General features: G+C 42.7%; 2 protein-coding genes across 5 annotated transcripts in view; one reads left to right on the top strand and one right to left on the bottom strand.

Moving 5' to 3' along the window:
- The first annotated feature begins 2,158 nt into the window (after nt 1-2,158).
- Nucleotides 2,159-14,961, top strand: usp1 (ubiquitin specific peptidase 1). The gene is given in 10 exon segments (XM_030791146.1): nt 2,159-2,240; nt 3,103-3,312; nt 4,053-4,179; nt 4,315-4,416; nt 5,282-5,451; nt 5,700-6,442; nt 12,861-13,025; nt 13,363-13,564; nt 14,231-14,567; nt 14,569-14,961. Coding segments are annotated over 9 exon segments (2,406 nt in total). The 5' UTR covers nt 2,159-2,240; nt 3,103-3,145.
- A 1,052-nt stretch (nt 14,962-16,013) lies between these two features.
- The window catches only part of dock7 (dedicator of cytokinesis 7), a 75,280-nt gene continuing 68,557 nt past the window's right edge, over nt 16,014-22,736 (bottom strand). For 2 of the 4 annotated variants that reach the window (XM_030791687.1, XM_030791689.1), the window contains 7 exons: nt 20,182-20,307; nt 19,925-20,014; nt 19,341-19,577; nt 17,780-17,923; nt 17,459-17,565; nt 16,974-17,141; nt 16,014-16,404 (listed from right to left, as the gene is read on the bottom strand). In XM_030791687.1, coding sequence (XP_030647547.1) covers nt 16,362-16,404; nt 16,974-17,141; nt 17,459-17,565; nt 17,780-17,923; nt 19,341-19,577; nt 19,925-20,014; nt 20,182-20,307 — 915 coding nt within the window. In that variant the 3' untranslated portion in view covers nt 16,014-16,361. Of the gene's footprint in view, nt 16,405-16,973; nt 17,142-17,458; nt 17,566-17,779; nt 17,924-19,340; nt 19,578-19,924; nt 20,015-20,181; nt 20,317-22,736 lie in introns of all 4 variants that reach the window. The other 2 variants (XM_030791686.1, XM_030791688.1) reach the window with 1 other exon arrangement.

Below are 22,736 nucleotides of genomic sequence, written 5' to 3'. Positions count from 1 at the left end.
TGGGATTGTTAGTTTGGAGACAATTCCAGCAGACGCACTTGCCGAGAAGGAAAAACTGCTTAAGTGGTGGGGGGTTTAGTGGTGGGGGGTCAAGGAACATCAGGTCATTGGTATCATTTCTTAAAGTGCACGTCTGACTGGGTGTGTGTTACTCTCATGAACAATCCAACACCATGAGTTTTCCCCATTTGTCAGCCCTGTAAGTACACCCTCACTTTCTTAACCTCTACCAACAAACAGAGTGATGGACTGAACAGAATAGAAAAGGGTACTCACTCCCCTGGATTTTGTCATTTTATAGTTGAAATACAGTTTCCATTTTTGTACAGCTTTCATGCATTGTGATAATGTGTGGATTAAACAGAAAACTTCAATAACAACTTTGATAATTTACTTATGTGAAATTAAGGGAACTGCAAAAATAATTTACAAACTGTTTACACACTGTTTATACACTGTTTAAATGACACAATAAGAAATACATTTTCCAAAGGCTCAAACTGCAGTACCTAAAAAAGACACTCTAGTCTACAGAGTGGTGAAATAAGTGTGACCTTCAATGAACATTTTGTTTCTCAACCATTATTATCCTCACAAAGACATTAACAAAGTTCATTTACAGCAATCTGAAAATTATTAAACATTCTGTACAGCTGATAACCTGTCTATACATCTAGAACAGACAGCCAAAGACATTAATAGATTAAATTTTGAGTAAATTTAACTTACAAATCTTGTTGCACCAAATCTGCTGAAGTTGTTAGTGTTTAAGCTGCCAGCATGTATTTCTGTGCAGATGAAGTGAGACAGCTGACATGGCACAGCATATATTATCATTCTGGGCAGAGAATGGTTGTCTTTTCATTGGAAGTACATTCTGGTACCGAGCAGAGAGCAGTTGTCTTTTGCTGTATGACAAAGCAGAATTCACTAATTACCCGCCTAACTTTGGGTTCAGTTAAGAGTTATTCATGTTATGAAGCTGGCTCACTTTTTAATTTGTTATATGGTCAGATACTCCAGGGCAAACCTGCTGTAGAACTTCTCCAAACAGGCAAACCTCCACTACTAACTAATCATGGTCAGAAATGGACAAAAGAAGAAAAAAAAAGGAGAATTAATTTACTTTCTAATACAACAGCATATAAAAATTTAAAGTAAATAGAAACCTACTTGTGTGTGTAGAGCCATGCCTCTCTAATGATTAAATGTATATGCTACCATGTTTATTTTTAATTACTGTTTTCTTCCCTTACATCTAAAAAGAAAAAAGACTTTGTGACAGGTGAATATCTAGGGAACTACAAAAACTAAGAGTCTTTAAGCCTTATGCTAAGGTGCCTTATTTAAAGTGATAAAAAGTAACCATCCAGATGGCTTCTGAAGTTGTCACATAGGGACAGCTCCCCACAGAACTGCTATCAGAGAGTTCCAATATCCCCCTCTGATTTCTTTCCACCAACTGTATGGAACGCCTACATTATTTATGTAGCCTATTTTTAATTATTCAGAAATCAGGAAAACCACGAATTAAATCACCCTGTTATAATTCCAACTACTTCATATAATGTATCCTATCTGTACCTTCTGATGAGACGCCACCCAATGGGGGTTATGGCTGAATGATCGCTTAAAAAAAGAAAAGAAAAAGAAAACCTTGTTAGATTCATGAGGTAATGCCTCGTGGATACATCTTAGAATCGCTTTCGCATCACATTTGTTTGACAGTTTCCGAGTAGTCTTGATATATTACTGTTAATGGTAACCAGAATAGGAGAACGTCGAGTGCTAGCTGATATCATTTCATGTAGTCTACTAGTTCCTCTCATACACACTTCGCTAACCGTAAGACTTTGGACATCGATAGCAGTTTTCAGCTGCTCGCAATCATGCATAAGAATTGAACGCCTTTTGTAAAGTGAATCGGCCACCGTAGTTTTCACTATTGCGTTTTACCAGATTTTATGTGCACACTAGACTGGAATGTACGAGCTGACTCATTTTATTCCTAAAATCTGTAGTGACAACGTTGAGGCTCGTATATGAACGTATGGATTTGAGCCACTAGCTGAGTTCAAGAATCTCTGATCTTACTTTGCAACGTCAGACGCCACAAATAAGCCCCTAGCAATCTTTTTATTCTGTTGTGGTTCAGGCACTAGGATGGGCTACATTAGTCACATGGACCTATAGCTTGCTCCAACGTTTGCCTGTAAAATTACATCAGAGAATTATGTATGGTAATGTAAGCTATGCAACTCAATTTTGATACGAACTTAAATATATGTTATTTTGCGCAAATAATTTTGTATGTATTTAGTTCTGTAAAGTAAATGAAATTTAAATCTGGCAGGCAGCCTCCTAGGAAGCCAACTTTGGAAAAAGCGCCAAGTTCCACATTCAACTCAAATTGCCAAATTGTTTATGTGTGAAATAACGGAACAGTTGAACGGGACGAGAACACGAAAATGTAATTAATATCTGCTAACATTTTCCGGGTTAGTACGTGGACGGTGTCGATTTAACGCTGGTGTATCTTTCTTACATAATGCTGAGCTAATAACCTAGTTTTACAATTAAACCGGCGAGTTTTTGAACGGAACCATCCACTGTTGATACACGGTCTAGACAGCTTACACGCTACATCGGCGTGCGAGCTAACTAGCTATGTTGTGTATGCCAAACTACAGTTATATGAAATGCAGAATGGTTATCTATTCTTGAATAAAACACCTAAAATATAATTGCGAGGTTATACATTTTTCATGCACTACAATACTGCTAAAGCCAGGATTTGATACCGCCTAAAATTTGTTCTGTAAGTAACCCTGGGATGAATAAGCGTCTATTTGTTATTTAATATCGTCGTCTTATGTCCCTCAGACCTGTTGTGGGCGAAGCAAGTATGCTAGATTGCTAATGGTGGCTTTTGATAGATAAAAGCAGCTTGTCTGTAATTAAGGAAAAACTTAATTCGCGTGAAAGCTTCATAAACTGTTTTGAAGCGACGCCTTCATACTTGTGAAGTATTTTTATGGAACTGATGAAAGTTTGGTTTTTGTGTAATTCTTAACATTTGTCCCTTCACTACTTCTTGCACAGTGAGTTGCACGTGTAGATTTTGTTAAGTTGTCGACGGTGGAAAATGACCGGTCTACAAGGAGACGGAACTGGGGTCGCTCTTGGCAGTCCAGTTAAGAAAGGCCGTCTATCCCTAAGGATTTTCCACAAAAAGGAGACTACCCGAGCCTTAGACTTCTCAGAGAATCATGAGGAAGAGTCCGTTTCGACAGTAACCGAAGAACCCGCAAGGTGAACCGTGCTCTTATCAACAATACTGTATCACACGTTTTCATTGATACCAGGAGGGCTGGTTGGTGTGAAAGATGTACAGAGATATGTAAAGATTTTTTTTTCTATCGCAGTGATCTTCAGTTTTACATACGAAACTTAGGTCGTATTTCCAGACCACACAGTAGCCAGCTTTTGTTATTTTAAATTAAACGCTGAACTATTGTTGCATAATGGACGAACTTCTAACAGAAATTCCGAAAGATTTTAAAGCTGAAGTATGTCACTCCACGATTATAAGCCTGTTTAAGCTCACACACATTAACTGATCCACCACAACACACACTTGGTCGTTGTAAGCATGCAGCAGTTGGGTGTTAGAAACTTGCCACTGAGCCTGTAAATCTCAAAGATATGTATAAATGCAGCACTCTCAAAAGCATTTTTCCTAAATCTCGTTTCAGTTTTACACTGTTAATGCTGGTGTGGTCAAACATGTTAAGCATGTCATGGCTTTGGTGCTGTAAGTCAACAGTGTCTTACATGCCCCACAGACGGCTCAGACACAAACACTAAAATTACTGACATCATGAGCAGGCTGATATTGAGAATGTTCTAGACTGGGCCGGACTTCCTCAGGAATTTGTCCCAGTTCTAACTGGAGTTTGCTGAATCTGGTCTAATAAAAAAAAGCAATAGAATTACTGCACATAGAATATCCATAATATGTGGAAAGACATGGAAAGTTTTTCTGTTGTCAGTTGTGATCAGATGGTACCCGGTGCCTGTCTCCCCACCCCCCTGGCCTGCCTGAGAAGAGATAGTCTGGCTCCCTTTGTGGGATTCAGTAATTTGGGAAACACATGCTACCTGAACAGCATTCTTCAGGTTTGTCCAATTTAAGTATCACTGAGTCAGATAATTCACACACGGAGAGTTTTGTGAAATATGTTTTAACAGATATAACAATTTGTTTTCTGTCTGTTCATTTATGATGACATGGTGTTTTGTTTTTAATTTCAGGTTCTGTATTACTGCCCTGGGTTTAAAGATGCCATCCAGACTCTATACCAGTTATCCAAAACAGCAGACGCACACAGAAACAGCGAGACGGAAAACGAAGAGGTCTGGTTCTTTTGGAGTCTACCCAGACGTTTTTGGAAATGGCATACAATCAGTCTGTTGTTGAAAAAAGCCACAGTCAGTGTCTGGTGTATAAGACACACCTGTCTAGTACCATATTAGACACACAGTCAGCCAAAACAGCCCAAATTCTTTGAGCATGGATTTAACAGCAGACGTGTTCTAGGGGATGTTGGTCCATGCTGACGTGATGCAGTTGTTGCAGATTTGACAGTGGTACATTCATTCTGTGACTGTCATCTATTCTCTGTCCTCCCACTCATGAAAGTGAATGCTTTGACTGTGGTCTGGTGGACTGGGCAGACAGCTACAGTAAAGTGACATTGCTGTCTTGTTCCTGGAACCATTCTGAAACAGTACACACTTTTTAACATTATGCGTAAACCTGCTGGAATTATTAATGTGTCAAAGAGATGTAAAGGGACACACTCCTGCCCATCAGAGGTGTCTGCCTGTCCTGTGGCATTCAGGTGTGGCATAGGTGGTATCACGAGATCTGATAACCGATTATGACCACAACAGTAGGCCTCATTGACAACCAATTACTACACTTATGATAGACCAATCAGGTTACTGGCAGCTGGGCAGTCATAGTTATAGTGGGAATCCTTGAGAAATTAAGGCAAAACTAATTGGGGAAAAAACCACGGTTGAAAGATATTGAAAACTGAAATGATGGTGAATCTGTGAATTGGATATTTTGACGCAAGCAGGTGTGATCTCTGTCCAATAAACCGAATTGTAATCACCACTGTAGACTACTTTGTTCTGCTTGACCACTTTCATGAGCCCACACAAAGGTTTATCAGTAATATATTTGATAATCAATCCTCTCTCTTCCCTCTAGTCTGAGCTGTCTGCAGAGGAATCAGCATCTGCACGTATGGAGCTGCTGGGTAGTTTTCACAGTCTGTTCACCTCAGTGGAGCATTCACAGGCCAGTTTCCTGCTTAATCCAGAGAAATACACCAATAGAGAGCTGGCCACACCTCCGTGCAGACTACTGAACACTCTCAGGTACAGACGCTGTGTGAGTGTGTGTGTGTGTGTGTCATCATTTTACTCATGTGTAATGCAAGTATTTGGGATCTTAGAAGAATTTACAGTCATATTCCGCCCTCTTGTGACAAAGCAGGTATCTATGAAGAGTGAATTTGTATTTTGGGGATCCAGACTTTGTATTGATTATCATTGTTAGAACAGGAAAAAGTGCAGATAAATCTCTGTGCTGCTTCATGACTGCTGTCTGTCCGATCCCTCTGCAGGCAGCTGAACCCGATGTATGAGGGTCACCTGCAGCATGACGCACAGGAGGTGCTACAGTGCATCCTCACATACATCCAAGAGGTCTGCAACATCATTCAGAAAAAGCAGAGGGGTAACCATGACGACACAGGTGAGAAGAGGATGGAGTGTGGTTCCGGTGCTGCTCCCAAAAATGGATCCACGGGACAGACTGAGACCCAGAGGGAGGAAGAGGCAGAGGTGGATGAACAGCTCAGTGGAAAGAGAAAGAGTGACACAGAAGCTGGGAACATCCAAAAGAAGTCCAAATCCCAAACTAAGTCCAACAAATGTGACTCCAAGGAAGAATCCCAGCATTTCACACGCTCCAAGAGAAAGTCTTCCAGTGACCTCACTGTGGTCGGCACTGGCAGCAAATGGACAGGGGAGGGGGGCGAGGAAAAGGCGGAGAAAGCGGAAAATGAGAATGTTGGGAGCTGTTTGGCAGTGGAGAAAAATGAATGTGCTCTGAAAGAGGGAGCACAGAGAAAGAAAACTGCAAAACTGAGCTGGTTAAACCCCTTGCGGAAGCAGCCTAGCATCTTCTCAAAGTTTCGCAGCGTGGGGAGAATCAGCACTCGCACTGGGGGGAGAGGAGAGGGCAGAGAGGCCTCTGGAAAAGAAAGCAGTGTGAAAGAAACACAGGAGCAGGATAACACTGACTTTGACAGGAATGTGACAACACTGGGATCTCATGAGCACCAAAAGACAGCAAAGCCAAAAGGTAACTATAGACTGCTAAACTAATTAGAATCTCCATCTCCTCTTTAACTAACCTGCATATACTCACTGTATCACTATATCTATCTGCACTACATGTGTATACGAATTATTCCCCCTTACAGACACACCCACAAAAATGCTTATGCATATAGAGACCAAAAAATAATTTCCGTCTTCAGTGGTTGGGAATTCCCATAGCTTATTTATTCAACCACACAGATCCAGTCCTTTATCAGCCTATACGTACATAGCTCTCATATCAAGAGAGCTGTATGAAATTCAGTTTATTTCTGAACACTGGCCTTTTGAACCCTCCTGGTTTTGCTTAGTGTGGTCACCTGCAGCAGTGCTTCTTTTAAACAGACAAAGAGCTGGGAAAATATAAACTGGCACATCTGAGAAAAAGATTAACAGTGAGATTGATCTAATTGAAAATGATGACACTAGCAGGACACACATTTTCAGTCATGATTAATAACCTTCATTTGTCCAGGGTGGTGCAAGAAACGGTTCTGTGCTAAGGACATGTTTCACAAAACATCTACTTTTACACCATGTTAATTTTCAGACCCCCCCCCCCCCAGTCGGGTCTCACTAGGGCTGGACACTATAAACGGTACAGAAAGTACACGGATATGAATTTGCCCTATGGTATGGATTTTGGATTTTGACTATACAGTGCTGACCAGGGGGCGGCACGGTGGCGCGGCGGGTAGCGCTGTCACCCCACAGCAAGAAGGTCCCGGATCCGATGCCGGCTGACTGGCTGGGGTCCTTTCTGTGTGGAGTTTGCATGTTCTTGCCCCTAGGTATGAATGTGTGTGTCTGAGTGTGTTTGTCTGTGTGTCTGCCCTGCGATTGAATGGTGACTTGTCCAGGGTGTTTCCCTGCCTGTCGCCCTATGAGCGCTGGGATAGGCTCCAGCACCCCCGCGACCCTAATTAGGATAAGCGGCTTAGATAATGAGTGAAAGTGAGAGTGCTGACCAGTAGAGCCCTCACAGATGTAAAGTGACAATGACGTAACTACACCAGCAATGTACTAAACACGAGGTCATTAATAGGCGGACCATGGTCCGGGTCCTGACGCAGATGCCATCCTATCCCGTCCTGGACCTATAACTGATAGATTATTTAGAATGATTGAATTTTGAGTGTTTCTGTTTTGACCAGCGCAGCTTTTCTAGCCTTTACGTCACTGATTTAGCGGCTGAGGAAACTCACAGACCAATTGCATGCGTTGTAAAACATCTCTTGTGATGCTGCTCAGCCAATCAAATCTGTACATTCCGATAAGCATTGTGACTCGAGTCAGGAGCTGTGTCTAACTACCCAAGTCCACACAAGTCACTTTTTGATGCATCTCTAGACGCACTGTCCAAATTGGTGCACTCTGCTAAACCAGCCTCTTGCCTCCTTGATCCCCTACCTGCTAAACTTTATATGGAGCTTTTCTCGGTTCTTGGCCCAACAATCCTAAACACTCTAAATATGTCACTTAAATCTGGTATTGTAACCTCCTCTTTTAAAACAGCCGTGATCAGGCCTTTACTTAAAAAACCAAATCTTGACCCTGAAGCCTTAAATAATTATAGGCCGATCTCTAATCTCCCGTTTCTTTCTAAAATACTTGAAAAAATTGTAGCTGCTCAGCTGATAGCCCATATGTCCTCTAACAGTCTGTTTGAAATATTTCAGTCAGGCTTCAGGTGTTGTCACTCTACTGAAACCGCCCTTACTAGGGTAATTAATGATCTTTTATTAGCCATGGATGCTGGTGCTACCTCTGTTCTTATTCTGCTTGATCTGAGTGCAGCATTTGACACGGTCGATCACACTATATTGTTAAAGCGCTTGGAAAACCAAATTGGCATTCGTGGCCTGGCGCTCTCTTGGTTTAAATCTCTCTGAGAGAAAGCAGTGTGTCCACTATAATAATGTGACCTCTGAATACCACAAGCTTAACTATGGTGTTCCTCAGGGATCAGTCCTTGGCCCTCTTCTATTCTCTATTTACATGCTCCCTTTGGGTTACATTATTCGTAGTTACAACATTAACTTCCATTGTTATGCTGATGATACTCAGATTTTCTTACCTATCCAGCATAATGACCGCTCTGAATTGGCTAACCTTGAGGCATGTCTTTGTGCTATTAAGGGTTGGATGTCTTCAAATTTCCTGATGCTTAACACAGGCAAGACTGAAATGCTGGTCATTGGTCCCCCTACGCATAAGCATCTTTTTAGTGATCTAACTCTAAATTTTGACAACTGCATCATCTCTTAAAACTCTATAGCTAAAAACCTTGGTGTGATTTTTGACTCTAGTCTCTCGCTAGTCACTCATATCAAGACCACAACCAAAACTGCCTTTTATCACCTCCGTAACATTGCTAAAATTAGGCCCTTTCTAAGTATGGCTGATGTAGAAACCATTGTTGACGCATTCGTCACGTCTCGCCTCGATTACTGCAATGTTCTTTACTCTGGCCTGCTTGCCTGTAGTACCAATGGTCTTCATCTGGTCCAGAATGCTGCTGCTAGAATTCTGACCCGAACAAAGAAGTTTGATCACATTAGCCCTGTCCTGGCTTCCCTTCATTGGCTCCCAATTCATGCAAGGGCAGATTTTAAGGTCCTCGTATTAACATATAAAATTTTACATGGGCTTGCGCCTTCCTACCTGTCTGGCTTAATTACACCCTATAACCCACCTCGCACCCTGCGCTCTCAAGATTCTGGATTATTAGTCATTCCAAGAGTTAAAAAGAAGTCCGCTGGCAACCAAGCCTTTTCCTACCGCTCTCCCTTCCTTTGGAATGGTTTACCTAAAGAACTTAGAGAAGCAAACTCTCTCAATACCTTTAAAACAAGACTACAGACTTATCTATTTTCTCGAATTTATGCATGATATAATTTTGATTTGACTTTGTTATAGACATGTAAAGCCCTTTGAGACTATAAATAGTGATATTGGGCTCTAAATAAATATTATTATTATTATTATTATTATTATTATCCTTGGTAAAACCCACGAATCAACAACACATCCAGGTATTTGATCTGTACTTGACCAGATGTGAACTTTGAATTGGATCAGCCATGACTGATGACGTTTCATAAGTCCATGAGAACGCAAGTACAGAGAAGAACGCATATTGAGAAACGGCTAGTGAGTGAGATCAGCGTTGCCAGATGTACGATAATTGGCGTATTTGTACATTATTTTGCCCTCTGTACGATATACAATCAATAATGCCAACAGTCCCATGCTCTACGAGAATTTCATTTTGTGACACTTAATATTAGCAGTTGTAATCAGGCTCATTTTAATTCACTCCCCGACATGACTGGGATAGTAAAATATGGATCCTACGTCTGTGTTTACGCATGTCTTCTCAAGTGACGTCTTTCTAGCCAGTCATGTTTGTTGTGATGATGAACGTGGCTGCACGTAGTGGCTAGACTTTAGTTCGTCGAACAGCTATGCTTTTGTTTTCAGTGTTGGGACATTTTTATTTCAGTCCTGAAAGACTACCCCCTTCCACGCATCATATCAGGTCAGCATTAAAAAAAAATGTTTCTTTAAGAATGTGGCGAGGTTTGTAGGTGGTGTCAAAGTTCACGTTCATCTCAGTAAATACGCGTTTTCTGAAATTGCACATTTACGGCTATTTGTTCTCTTGTTTATGACTCGTGTCAGATAATTTTTTCTCAAAATATCATTTTAAGCCTCTGATATGATACTTTAACATGTCCAGTCTGGCAACGCTGAATGAGATACAGACACACAGAGGAGGGGTGAGGCAGTAGTCGGAGATATAAGTGAGTCAGAGAAAAGTCATTTAACATGGCGCACTCTAAACACAGAAAGAAAGCGAAAACAGAGCTTTTAATCAAGAACGGACAGACTCTTACATGTTCATTCTTTCCACGGGCAGTTCAAAACTAGTATGTCTTAGGGTTGGGCGGTATTAAGGTATTATGGTATACCCTGGTATACCAGGTATGAGTTTCATACAGTCAAAAATACAGATGCTTCTCTTTTTCTATATCCTGATACGGAGACGCTGTATCGAGGTGAGGTATTGTAGTGCACAGCAGGCGCCACCAGAGGTCAGTCTACTGGTACCAAAGATGGCGACTGCGTGTGGTGGAGATAACATAGGGCTAGTAAAAAAGGAAAATGTTTCTGCCCCTGTTTGGGAGTGTTTTGGATTTCGTCCTGATGATAAAGGTGAGCCAACCAATCCAGGTGAAGCTTTGTGTACTGTATGCTATTTTTATAAAAATATAAAATGAAATGAATTTATTACAACAGGGAACTTATTTGTGGTGACCCCTTGCACACAGGACTGATATTTAATATAAGTCACGGCGATCTCGCCCATGATTTTCTGTGTTTACATTCACACCACTGTTAGTAGACTGGTTAACTACATTTCCCATACACCCTAAGGGGGTGATTATTTTGTGTGTTCTGCGACAACAAGGATGTGGAGTGGTGTTGAAATAAATGAAGGGTGATCTTATGAAAAAATGACAGTATGAAAAAATAAATACCGCGCAAGCCTAGTATGTCCCATATGTTCTGAGACCAAGGTGATTATTAAAAGCGGCAATGTGAAACGCCACTACGAGACAATGCACAAAGCTTTTGGGCAAACATACCCACTCAGGGCACAGAAATGAAACGATCTCAGGGCCTAATATGATTGATCCACCAGAATCCTAACACATTCTTTCAGTGTCCAACAACATAGTAAGGAATGCTCTCTTAAAGTTGCTTGGATTTTGGGTCAACATAAAAAAAACCACGTACTGATCGTGAAGTAGAGCGTGAATGCGGTAACTGAAACCTTACTTGGAGGGGAGAACAAAAAGAGGACAGTTAAGGGGACAGTAATGGCTGCCATGCAGTTACCATACCAGTGCTTTACCCCTTCAGAAGCAATTATATAGAAATGTCTAAGAAAAAATGAATATACCATGATAAATACTGATACTGTCTGTATTTCAGATTACACCGTGATATAAATTTTAGGCCAGTACCGCCCAGCCCTAGGTCTCACCCAACATCTGACACTCATTGTAAACATCCCCCCAACCCTAATAAATTCTCATCCTAAATCCCATCACACACCCCTCTCAATAACCCAAGCTGTGTAAGAAGCAAGTCACACAAACTCCTTGTGACCAAACAGAGCAGGGCTGGCCCTTCTTTAGAGGTGGTGTAAGCTCCAGCATGTGAAAGACCCTCACACACACACTATACGTACTGCTCACATGCACTGAGCTGCACCAGGTTTGGTTAGTTTAATCCTAAATCCTAGTTTACTTTGTGTGTGTTTGTGTGTGTAACAGCTGTGAAAGCAAGGAAAGGTCCATTATAGTTGTTCACCATTGAACACATCAAATTCTGTTGGATTTTCCCGGACTGTGCACGCACTGTTGAGAGCATAAGAAGTACTTCAGTGGTACACCCCTACCTACTTTATTTGTCACTGGTCCACCCCTACCTACTTTATTTGTCACTGGTCCACCCCTACCTACTTTATTTGTCACTGGTCCACCCCTACCTACTTTATTTGTCACTGGTGCACCCTTACCTGCTTTATTTGTCACTGGTCCACCCCTACCTGCTTTATTTGTCACTGATACACCCCTACCTACTTTATTTGTCACTGGTCCACCCCTACCTACTTTATTTGTCACTGGTCCACCCCTACCTACTTTATTTGTCACTGGTGCACCCTTACCTGCTTTATTTGTCACTGGTCCACCCCTACCTACTTTATTTGTCACTGGTCCACCCCTACCTACTTTATTTGTCACTGGTGCACCCCTACCTGCTTTATTTGTCACTGATACACCCCTACCTGCTTTATTTGTCACTGGTCCACCCCTACCTACTTTATTTGTCACTGGTCCACCCCTACCTACTTTATTTGTCACTGGTCCACCCCTACCTACTTTATTTGTCACTGGTACACCCCTACCTACTTTGTCACCAGGTTCATCATGTAATCCAGATGTGGGGTGAATACTCACAGACACAGAGTACCCTAACAAGAAATTTCATCAGTTTACATCAAACTGAAACACATCTGTCCCATTTCTGTACTGTCATCTGAGTCTCTAGCAATAATGGGATGGGGACTTCAGTAATATACAAAAGATTACCTGTAGGAGCTAAGGCTCGTTCACATTTGATAATGTTGTTTTGCTTTCCAGAACCTCCTGAACAAACCTGATTCTGACCTCAATTAGCTGGTAAACTGACTTCATTCCCCCCTGGATTTGAGCTTTAGTGAATAAAGTTCGAATGAACACATCTGTAGACATGTGGTTGGAAATCTAATGAGCCTGGTTAGAGTTGTGTGAGTAAACCCTGAGTGTTGGCAGTGTTTGTGCTCACAGGGCAGCAGAGTTTGGATGAGCTGAAGCAGCTGTTCCGGGGCCAGCTGGTCCTGCGGACACGATGTCTGGAGTGTGAGTGTTATACGGAGAGGAGGGAAGACTTTCAGGACATCAGTGTACCTGTTCAGGAGGATGAGAGGAGCAGCACTGACTTGGGCTCTGAGGGTGAGTGCGTACATGATTAGGATGTGTGTCGGTCGGTGCAGGGCCATCAGAGAACAGAGCAGCCTTCACTAATTACAACACATCTGTTTGTCTTTTCTAACACCCAAGACCTGACAGACTAAAAACAGTACAAAACCCTCAGTACTAAAACCCAAGACCTGACAGACTAAAAACAGTACAAAACCCTCAGTACTAAAACCCAACACCTGACAGACTAAAATTCAGCACTCAGGTTTATTTCACACACAAACAACTAGAAATGTTATGATGTTATAAATGTTGTGAAACAAGTCATATAATTTCAGACTTTGTTTTTTGCATCTCATCCTCTGTCCAGTTTCTCCAGAGCCAAAGGCGGAGCTGAAGACCCTGAGGTGGGCTATCTCCCAGTTTGCGTCAGTGGAGCGGATAGTGGGCCAAGAGAAGTACTTCTGTGAGACATGCTGCCACTACACAGAGGCCGAGAGGAGCCTGCAGTTTGACACTGTGCCTGAAGTCATCACCATCCATCTCAAGTGCTTCTCTGCCAGCAACTCTGAGTATGTCCCCTGGCTCTCATGCATAGTCAGCCCACAGACAATAATGAATACAGGGGTGTGTTTTCTTTTTTTGGAATGTATTCAGGGTACTGTCTTCTCATTATTGTTCTTTAAAGTTTAAAAGATTAAGATTAAATCTCTGTGATTGCACACACACACTGTGAACAGTGAGCAGTGAATCTGACCTCTGCATGTAAACCATCCATACACACCAGTAGTGAGCACACACAACCACTAGGCGCAGGCGCAGGTGCAGTGGGCAGCACACCTACGCCCCGGGCGCAGTTGGAAGTGAAGTGCCTTACCTGTGGATGCTTTCCTGCCCAGTGACCTTTCGGTCACAACCCTGCTTCCTCTGACCGTCAGGCCACAGGCTGCCCAAATATAAACAAGCTGATTATTTAGATTGATTATAATAAGCTGAGTGACTATTTAAGTGCCCATGTGTGTGAGAAATATACAAACAGGTAGGTCATTAATCCATGTGGATGTAAACAGAGAGAGGAGGTTCAGTACGAATGCGCAGGTTGACACTGAACATGAAACTGTGGAGTGGCCTTCAGAAAGAGCTTCATGTGAGTCCTGTAATCACCTGCTGTTAGAAAAATAAGATTATAAATCTCTTTCTCCTTACACTCTTTGTTTTCATGGGTTTTTCTTTTTCAGGACTGAGCCATATGCAGGCCTGTCGAAGGTCAGCACCCCTCTGCAGACACCACTCAGACTGTCCCTGAAGGAGTGGTGTGCCCAACCGTGCCGCGCTGACGGAGGCGGTCTTCACTACATGCTTTTTGCTGTGGTCATGCACAGTGGAGTCAGCATCAGCAGTGGACATTACACCACCTACATCCGCATGACTGACCTCCAACGCCCCACAGTCTGGCCTTTGTCGCCTGAGGAGAACACAGAGGAGGGCGTGAAGATGAAAGAGGAGGTATTCCCAGACTATGACGATGGAGAGGTGTCCTTCAGTTTGAGGAGGAGGGTGATGCAGAACGGGGGGGGCGAATGTGTCCAGTGCTGCCAGTAAAGCAGGTGCCAAAAGACCCTCAGAGGGAGTCGGGCTGTTAGGGGGTCAGAGAAACCTACCCAGTTACCAACTGGGAACAGATCAGCAGAACAGCCTGGAGAAAAGTACTGCAAGCACCCCCTGGCTCAGCAGTGCCGCCCTGCAGGACGGAGGAGTGATGGAGGGGACAGAGGCTGTGAGGGAGAGGAGCCAGGAGACCTTAGATACGGCCTGGCAGAAGGTTCTAGACTATGAGGGAAAGTGGCTGCTGTTTGATGACTCAGAGGTGAAGCTTGTGCAGGAGGAAGATTTCCTCAGGTCCTGTTCTCCTCATACCTCTTCAACCTCTACACCTTACCTCCTGTTTTATAAGAAACTCTCTCACTAAAAGTAGTTCTACAGCATCCCTCTCTTATGATGAAAACTCTTCCTGCCACTAAAAATGGTGTCTTCTCTGTATGTGACCCTAGTTTTGTAAAGGGGTTTGATAACCAGGCTTTGTAATTTAGTCATTAGTTTGTATCTGTGGAAATAGGTGATTACAATTCAGAGAAGTCCTGCTGTGCGCCAGGTAACCAACTATTGTAACTAAAGCAGTGGTTGGTGACAAGTCACGTGTTGTAACTGAACTGAAACTGTCCAGACCAACAGTATACAGCTCATGTGAGAGGATGTGACAAGGATGTCATTAGTGTGGCCTCTGGGCGGAGGAGTCCCTGTTGGTAATGGGAAGCTGTCAGTCACACTGTTTTTTACACTTAGGACAGTTTCTGCACTGTCAGCTGAAGCACAAACCCTTTCCTTTTTTAGGTGAAGAACATATTCGTTCTCATACATGTTTTGACAAAATAAGTTCAAGAACAGCCTTCACTGTTGACTGTACAAAAGAAAGCTGATCTCTATTACAGTACATATCAAGTGGGCACCAGTTTGATTTGGACATTTCATCCTGAACCAGTGAGGATTTGAGTTATAAAGCTGGGGTGTAGCTGTGGGCTTGGTTTGCACTTAAACACAGCTAGAGGTTCCTTAGGATGTAATGTTTTGCTTGATTTCAGAGCTAAAGCTATGACAGGGTTTTCTCCTTTACAGCATCTCAAATGAAATGATGAGTTAGGTTTTCTTTTTTGATTTTTGTTTTGAGAAAAGGCCGGAGGGATGGAAATGACCCCTCTTCTGCTATAAAAGGAAAGAGCTTTCCTTTTCTTTTTTGAATCTTGTCAATATCTTTGTACTTTCTCACCATTTTTTGTATTCTCTTGTATTAAATGTCAGTTTATCCTTAAGTGATTGGTTCTCTAATTCAGTCCCTGCCTCTGGAGCCAAGCACAAATAACATCAAATGGTGTTGACATTAAAATATTTATTTTGTAAAATATGCAAACAAAGTAAACAAAGGCTACATAAAACTTCGAAGATGTTTGAAACTTGTCGCTTATATTTAACAAATGTTTTAACCTAAAAAACTTAAACCATTGTGATAAACAGTGGTACATTTTTGCTTGTTTTTTTGCTTTTGGATTAAATAGTAAACTTTCTTGTACACGTTTCATAAAATGCATTGGGACGCTAATAATAAGAAAAGTGCAGGCAGGAACTGAATACAGATTTGACACATTATCCACTGTAAGATCCTCCATGAATAGCAGGAACAGAGTAACAGGCCTTTTTTGTAAACGCTTATGAAATTGGAATGACGTACCAAACTTCAGCAGGAAGAGTACCTCTCCCAGGCTGATATTTACAAACAAACCACATCTTCCTCTCCCCCCCATGTCTTCCTCATCTTCATAAGTCAAGTTTACGAAGACTTATTCTACTGAAAGAATCTCTGGAAAGTAAGCGAAAAAACAAATGTTTCAGTACCAGAATCAGATCAGTCACTGTGTCAGGAGAGACTCTACCTGGAAACGTCTGTTACCTTTCTCAGGCCATCCTTTTGCTGCTTGTCAGACAAGTCAAAAGTTTACTCGTTAGAGGCTGATAAAATAACATCACTATGTACATCAAAACAAATCATTAACTGGAATCTACTGAATCTTAGTTTGGGATTCTTGCCTTCTCTGTCACTCTGCCTCTCCCTAAGCTGGCCTCATCCGAATGCTCACTCAGATCTGTGATAGTTGTCAAACCCTTTTAAGGCCAATGAAGAACAAGCTTAAGGAAATGGTGTGTCTCAGAGCACATTTAACCCCATACCTAATTAACTATGCTAACAGTGTTCAATACAAGTAGCCCCATACTTACTTAACAACAGTAACACAGTCTAGTTAAGGAGCCAGATTGTAACTTTATGAATTAGTTTTACTGTACAGTGATTAGTTAAATGGCCCTCTCAGCATTGCTCTGGTCTGTCGCAGCCCTGCCCTACACGGTGGGACAGTAATGATAACCTCTGACCTGTGGGAGTTGACCTGTAGCACAGGTTTGTAGAGTTGAGGGATCTTCCTGTTTATCAGGGGTTGTAGCGCCTCCTTCAGTCTGTGATAGTTCCTTTCCAGCTCCCGCTGGTACTCCTTCTGATCTGGACCAATAAGACTCTTATTTTTCCGTAAGGCATCTTCGCACCTATGGCAAAAAATGAAAGAGTCCACAGAGTTTAGCTTTAGGCTGAGCATCATGTGTGCTAAAAGTCCATGCAGTCCATATTCATACTCAAAACTTCATATGAGAAGGATTTTATAGCTACTTTCCCAGGTAATGAACTGCACTGAGAGAAAACTGACTGGAAATGAACATTATTGATGTTAAATGATTCACTAATTATATGTTCTGCCATGTGCAGTCTATATTCAGCTACAGTGCTTGAGTTGATCTATTGGCCTTGACAATCTACTGATGTCCAAAGCTATGGGCTAACTGTGGGCCTGGGTGTGTTCTTTTACCTCTTGGTGAAGTCCTTAAAACAAAGCCGTAGTTTGTTGTGGTGTCTGTAGAGTTTGGGGTCATTTGGGATCTCTGACAGGAACACTTGGGCAACCTCCAGGGGTCCCTGTGGGACACGTTTTCCATAAATACTCAGTAAAACAGTTCTCATGTCACTCTGATCTGAACTCAGCCCCGGTTGACAGTCCAGGCAAAAATCATCTGATTTATCTGACTTACAACCAACGAGAAGGACATGTTCCCAACATAGATTCAGAAACTATAGTCAATGCTATGAAGCACATCGTGTATCTGACTCTGGGCACAGGGTGTCTGGTTACCTGGTTGACTGTGGTGCCCACTGAGCCTTGAAGCACCATCTGTAACATCTTGGCATCGGCAGGGTCCTGGTGCGTGGCGAAGGCCAGTTCTTGGGTTTTCTTTTGCATGTCCTCAATTGCCACCTCAATGGGCATGGAGATTATCTACACAGAACACACAGTATGGGGAGAAAGCACTTAGCCCAGACATGTCTTACGAAAGCAGCTGAGAGCAGTAGTTTTTGGGGGGAAGCTGGCTGACTGGTAGCACATTGGCACTTTAGCATAGAAAGCTGAAGCAAAAGCCAATGGGTCTTTGAAGGGAATCTGCAGAGGTCAAATGCCGACGTGATTCCTCCATGGTCAGAGACTGACAAAGTTTTTAGGAACTAATCCGTTCACTGAGTTTTTGTGCCTCGTTCTTTGTTTGGTAGCTTCACCAATAATCTTTGTGTGTGTGTGTGTGTGTGTGTGGAAGCCACACAGTACAAGGCAGAAACTTAGGCTAACATGTTAGCAAACATGTCAGTACATCCCTATATTCAGCTTAATGCAGTGACCACCTGCGACCTGTGGATTGGGCCATGCCCACTGGAATCCATCACTGTGTCTGTAGCTTCACTCCTGTGGGGCTGAGTGGATAAATCTATGTGAGGAAAATAGACTCCACACCACAACAGAGTGCAGGGGAAAGAGAGACACCAGAGAAGCGGATCATCTATGTCCCATTTCTGTGAGCCTGGCACATTCAGAGATTATGTCAAATAGCTATTATATGTCCTCACAAACACTATCAATTACACATCCTCACAAACATTGTCAATGTTGGCTAAAAACAGCCAAGACTACTCGACAATTACGTGAAACTTATATATCAGTAGGACCAAGAGTTAGCTGCTGATAGCCATAACAGTAACAGACTTGCAATGCAAACACTGCATGTGAAAAAGGTACATAAGATAGAATATGCAAATAATAGAAAATGCTGCTCTGGAAACATGTCTGCGTCTTGAGAACACATCCAAGTTTATCACATGATGAGCTGATGTACTGCCATCTAGTGGCCAATCTCAATAATCTCTGGTGCTTTGTTAGGGAGTGCAGTGACAATTCTGACTTGAAAATTCATAGAACTGACTCTCCAGCTGTGGTCTGCCTGGACAGGATAGTCTGGGTTGACAGTCTCACATCAAATGTCTTTACATTTCTACAAATTTGATTAGAAAAATATCTGGCTTAAGATTTTATGGTTAATGCTATATGCATGTGCCCTATTGTAAAACTCCTTAGATACAATGAAGTTTGAGCAGCTTCACCGCTAAGCCCGCTGGACAATACCCGACAAACAACAACAAAAACCCCCACCTTAAACAAACAAACCAAAAACAAACAAACACTGGCTTATGGGAGGCTAATATGATATAATAATAATACACAGTAATGGATGCATTGCTCTGCACTATGAAAAATGGACTAGTTGAAGAGAATTTCTTCTGTCCAAACTCTGCTCCAACACACAAGTCAGAAATACCAAACACACACTGTAAAACTACAGGAGAGGACAGCTGACTGGCTGCTTTACCTCCTCTTTGTGGACGATGTTGATGCGTGTTTTGATGTAGGGGAAGGCATTAGAGGTGGTGAGAATGGTTTTGCGTTTGTATTGTTCGTGCAGGTCTCCGTGAGCCCGTCCATCCAACGTAAAAGGCGTGCAGTAAACGAAACGCCGCAGATTGTAGTTCTTATCGAAGTAGGTGATGCGGTCTTTCATCTCATAAGTGTCGAAATATGGCTCCACATAGGTGATCTGTATAAAAGCCTTGGGCAGACAGGAGGCAGACAGAAACATTACTCTCGCTTCTCTTCAACCGTGTCGCTACTAGATGGACTGAGTATTTCTAATTTACACATATAGTAATGTCTGATTAAAGTCATACTTGATGTGAATCTAGTCCTGGATCTAATCCAATTCATCAACAGTTCATTGCTCCTGAGTTTTACTCATCTTCAAGCAAGGACATGCTCTCATGCTCCTTTTATACAGTGTGTGTTTTAAAGGTGCCTGCTTTTAGTTAGCCTTGAGTCTGTTCAGCAAACATATCCTGGTGTGTTGTGAAAGAACACGTATCAAAAGGATTGGGGGAAAAAAAACACAGGTACACTAACCTTGTTTGGGTCGAGTTTGCATTTATCCACAGGGTTTGAGTCCTTAATAACCTCTACTTGGTCCTCTCCAAACCGCTCCCCATAGAAACCCTGGGTGAGTGTACGGAGTGATTGAGAGGGAGAGACAGCAGGAGTAAGACACACACACACAGACACACACTCACAGATTACATGCTTCATCTTAAATCATTATGGAATACAAGAACATGCTTTTCAGTTTCTACAGATGCATGATTGAAGAGTCTTGTTCAGACTACCTCCAGTCGATGTGAGATTTCTGCCAGTTTGGTGATAGCTGGCTCTTTGTACACAAACTCCTGTTCATCCAGATCCCCGAATTTAGAGCCATAAAATCCAACACGGAAATAGGTACCAAACATCCTCTTTCCATCCTGTAACAAACACATATTAAATGAGAACGGACAGAATGAGCGCCATCCACACTGTGCACATCAAAAGAGTATCAGTGAGTATTCTGCTAGGTCCATCAGACACACACTGTACATAATAGATCATCCTGAAAAAGTCAATGTACAGACAAGCCAGACAACCAATCAGTGTCAATTTATGGCACTGTAAAAATAAACCACTCAAGAGCGCTGTCTCACCCCTCCAACTGCTATGGTCTATGAGTATGAAACAGACCTAATGTCTGTGGTTTTCTAAACAACTAAAACCTGATTTTTTCATGGTAGACTTGTTATAAAATACTTTAATGAAGTTCTACAAATTAAGTGGACATTTAGACATGAATAGTACTATTCTAACTTCCAGCCAATTACTGTCGTGAGAAGCTGACACCGCTGGTGGTGCACAGCCACAGTCTGGAGTAAGTTTTACTGAACACACACACAAGTCCCAATAATGCAGAATCCATGGAATGATAGCATTTTGTTTCCCTAATGAGTTTACTGAACAGACCCTCAGTTTTATTGTGGTGTTGTCAGTCATTTTCTACAAATAAATCAACACTCTTCCAATGTGCACTACAAACAGTGTGAGAGAGACCTCCTCTCTCTGATAGGCTGCACAGCTTTGGAACAGACAGCCATTATCACCCCTGTTGAGATTTAAAATTCATTTATCATAATTCATACACAAACCATTCAATCTGGCATTAATAATACTAATATAATGTCAACAAACATCTACAGCATAAGATTCACAGTGAAGCGAGGAGATTGAAGAGGGAGAAAATGCCAGAGAGAGGAAAAAAAAAAATTTCTCCCAATTTACCAATAGCATTACAAAGTTCCATTTGGTAGACTGCAGTAGGCAGACTGGTAGACTGCAGTAGACAGACTGGTAGACTGCAGTGGACAGACTGGTAGACTTTAGTAGACAGACTGGTAGACTTTAGTAGACAGATTGGTAGACTGCAGTGGACAGACTGGTAGACTGCAGTAGGCAGACTGGTAGACTGCAGTGGACAGACTGGTAGACTGCAGTGGACAGATTGGTAGACTGCAATGGACAGATTGGTAGACTGCAGTAGGCAGACTGGTAGACTGCAGTAGACAGATTGGTAGACTGCAGTAGGCAGATTGGTAGATCGCAGTAGACAGATTGGTAGACCGCAGTAGACAGACTGGTAGACTGCATTAGACAGACTGGTAGACTGCAGTAGACAGACTGGTAGACTGCAGTGGACAGATTGGTAGACTGCAGTAGACAGACTGGTAGACTGCAGTAGACAGACTGGTAGACTGCAGTGGACAGATTGGTAGACTGCAGTAGGCAGACTGGTAGACTGCAGTAGGCAGACTGGTAGACTGCAGTGGACAGATTGGTAGACTGCAGTAGACAGACTGGTAGACTGCAGTAGACAGACTGGTAGACTGCAGTAGGCAGACTGGTAGACTGCAGTGGACAGATTGGTAGACTGCAGTAGGCAGACTGGTAGACTGCAGTAGGCAGACTGGTAGACTGCAGTGGACAGACTGGTAGACTGCAGTAGACAGACTGGTAGACTGCAGTAGGCAGACTGGTAGACTGCAGTGGACAGATTGGTAGACTGCAGTAGGCAGATTGGTAGATCGCAGTAGACAGATTGGTAGACCGCAGTAGACAGATTGGTAGACTGCAGTGGACAGATTGGTAGACTGCAGTAGACAGACTGGTAGACTGCAGTAGACAGACTGGTAGACTGCAGTAGGCAGATTGGTAGACTGCAGTAGGCAGACTGGTAGACTGCAGTAGGCAGACTGGTAGACCGCAGTAGGCAGACTGGTAGACTGCAGTAGGCAGACTGGTAGACTGCAGTAGGTAGATTGGTAGACTGCAGTAGGCAGACTGGTAGACTGCAGTAGGCAGACTGGTAGACCGCAGTAGGTAGATTGGTAGACTGCAGTAGGTAGATTGGTAGACTGCAGTGGACAGATTGGTAGACTGCAGTAGGCAGATTGGTAGATCGCAGTAGACAGATTGGTAGACCGCAGTAGACAGATTGGTAGACTGCAGTGGACAGATTGGTAGACTGCAGTAGACAGACTGGTAGACTGCAGTAGACAGACTGGTAGACTGCAGTAGGCAGATTGGTAGACTGCAGTAGGCAGACTGGTAGAATGCAGTAGGCAGACTGGTAGACCGCAGTAGGCAGACTGGTAGACTGCAGTAGGCAGACTGGTAGACTGCAGTAGGTAGATTGGTAGACTGCAGTAGGCAGACTGGTAGACTGCAGTAGGCAGACTGGTAGACCGCAGTAGGTAGATTGGTAGACTGCAGTAGGTAGATTGGTAGACCGCAGTAGACAGATTGGTAGACTGCAGTAGACAGATTGGTAGACCGCAGTAGGCAGATTGGTAGACCGCAG

Source organism: Chanos chanos, chromosome 14, assembly GCF_902362185.1.
Source record: "Chanos chanos chromosome 14, fChaCha1.1, whole genome shotgun sequence".
In the NCBI taxonomy this organism is placed as follows: Eukaryota; Metazoa; Chordata; class Actinopteri; order Gonorynchiformes; family Chanidae; genus Chanos; species Chanos chanos.
This window is presented reverse-complemented; position numbering and strand designations above follow the sequence as displayed.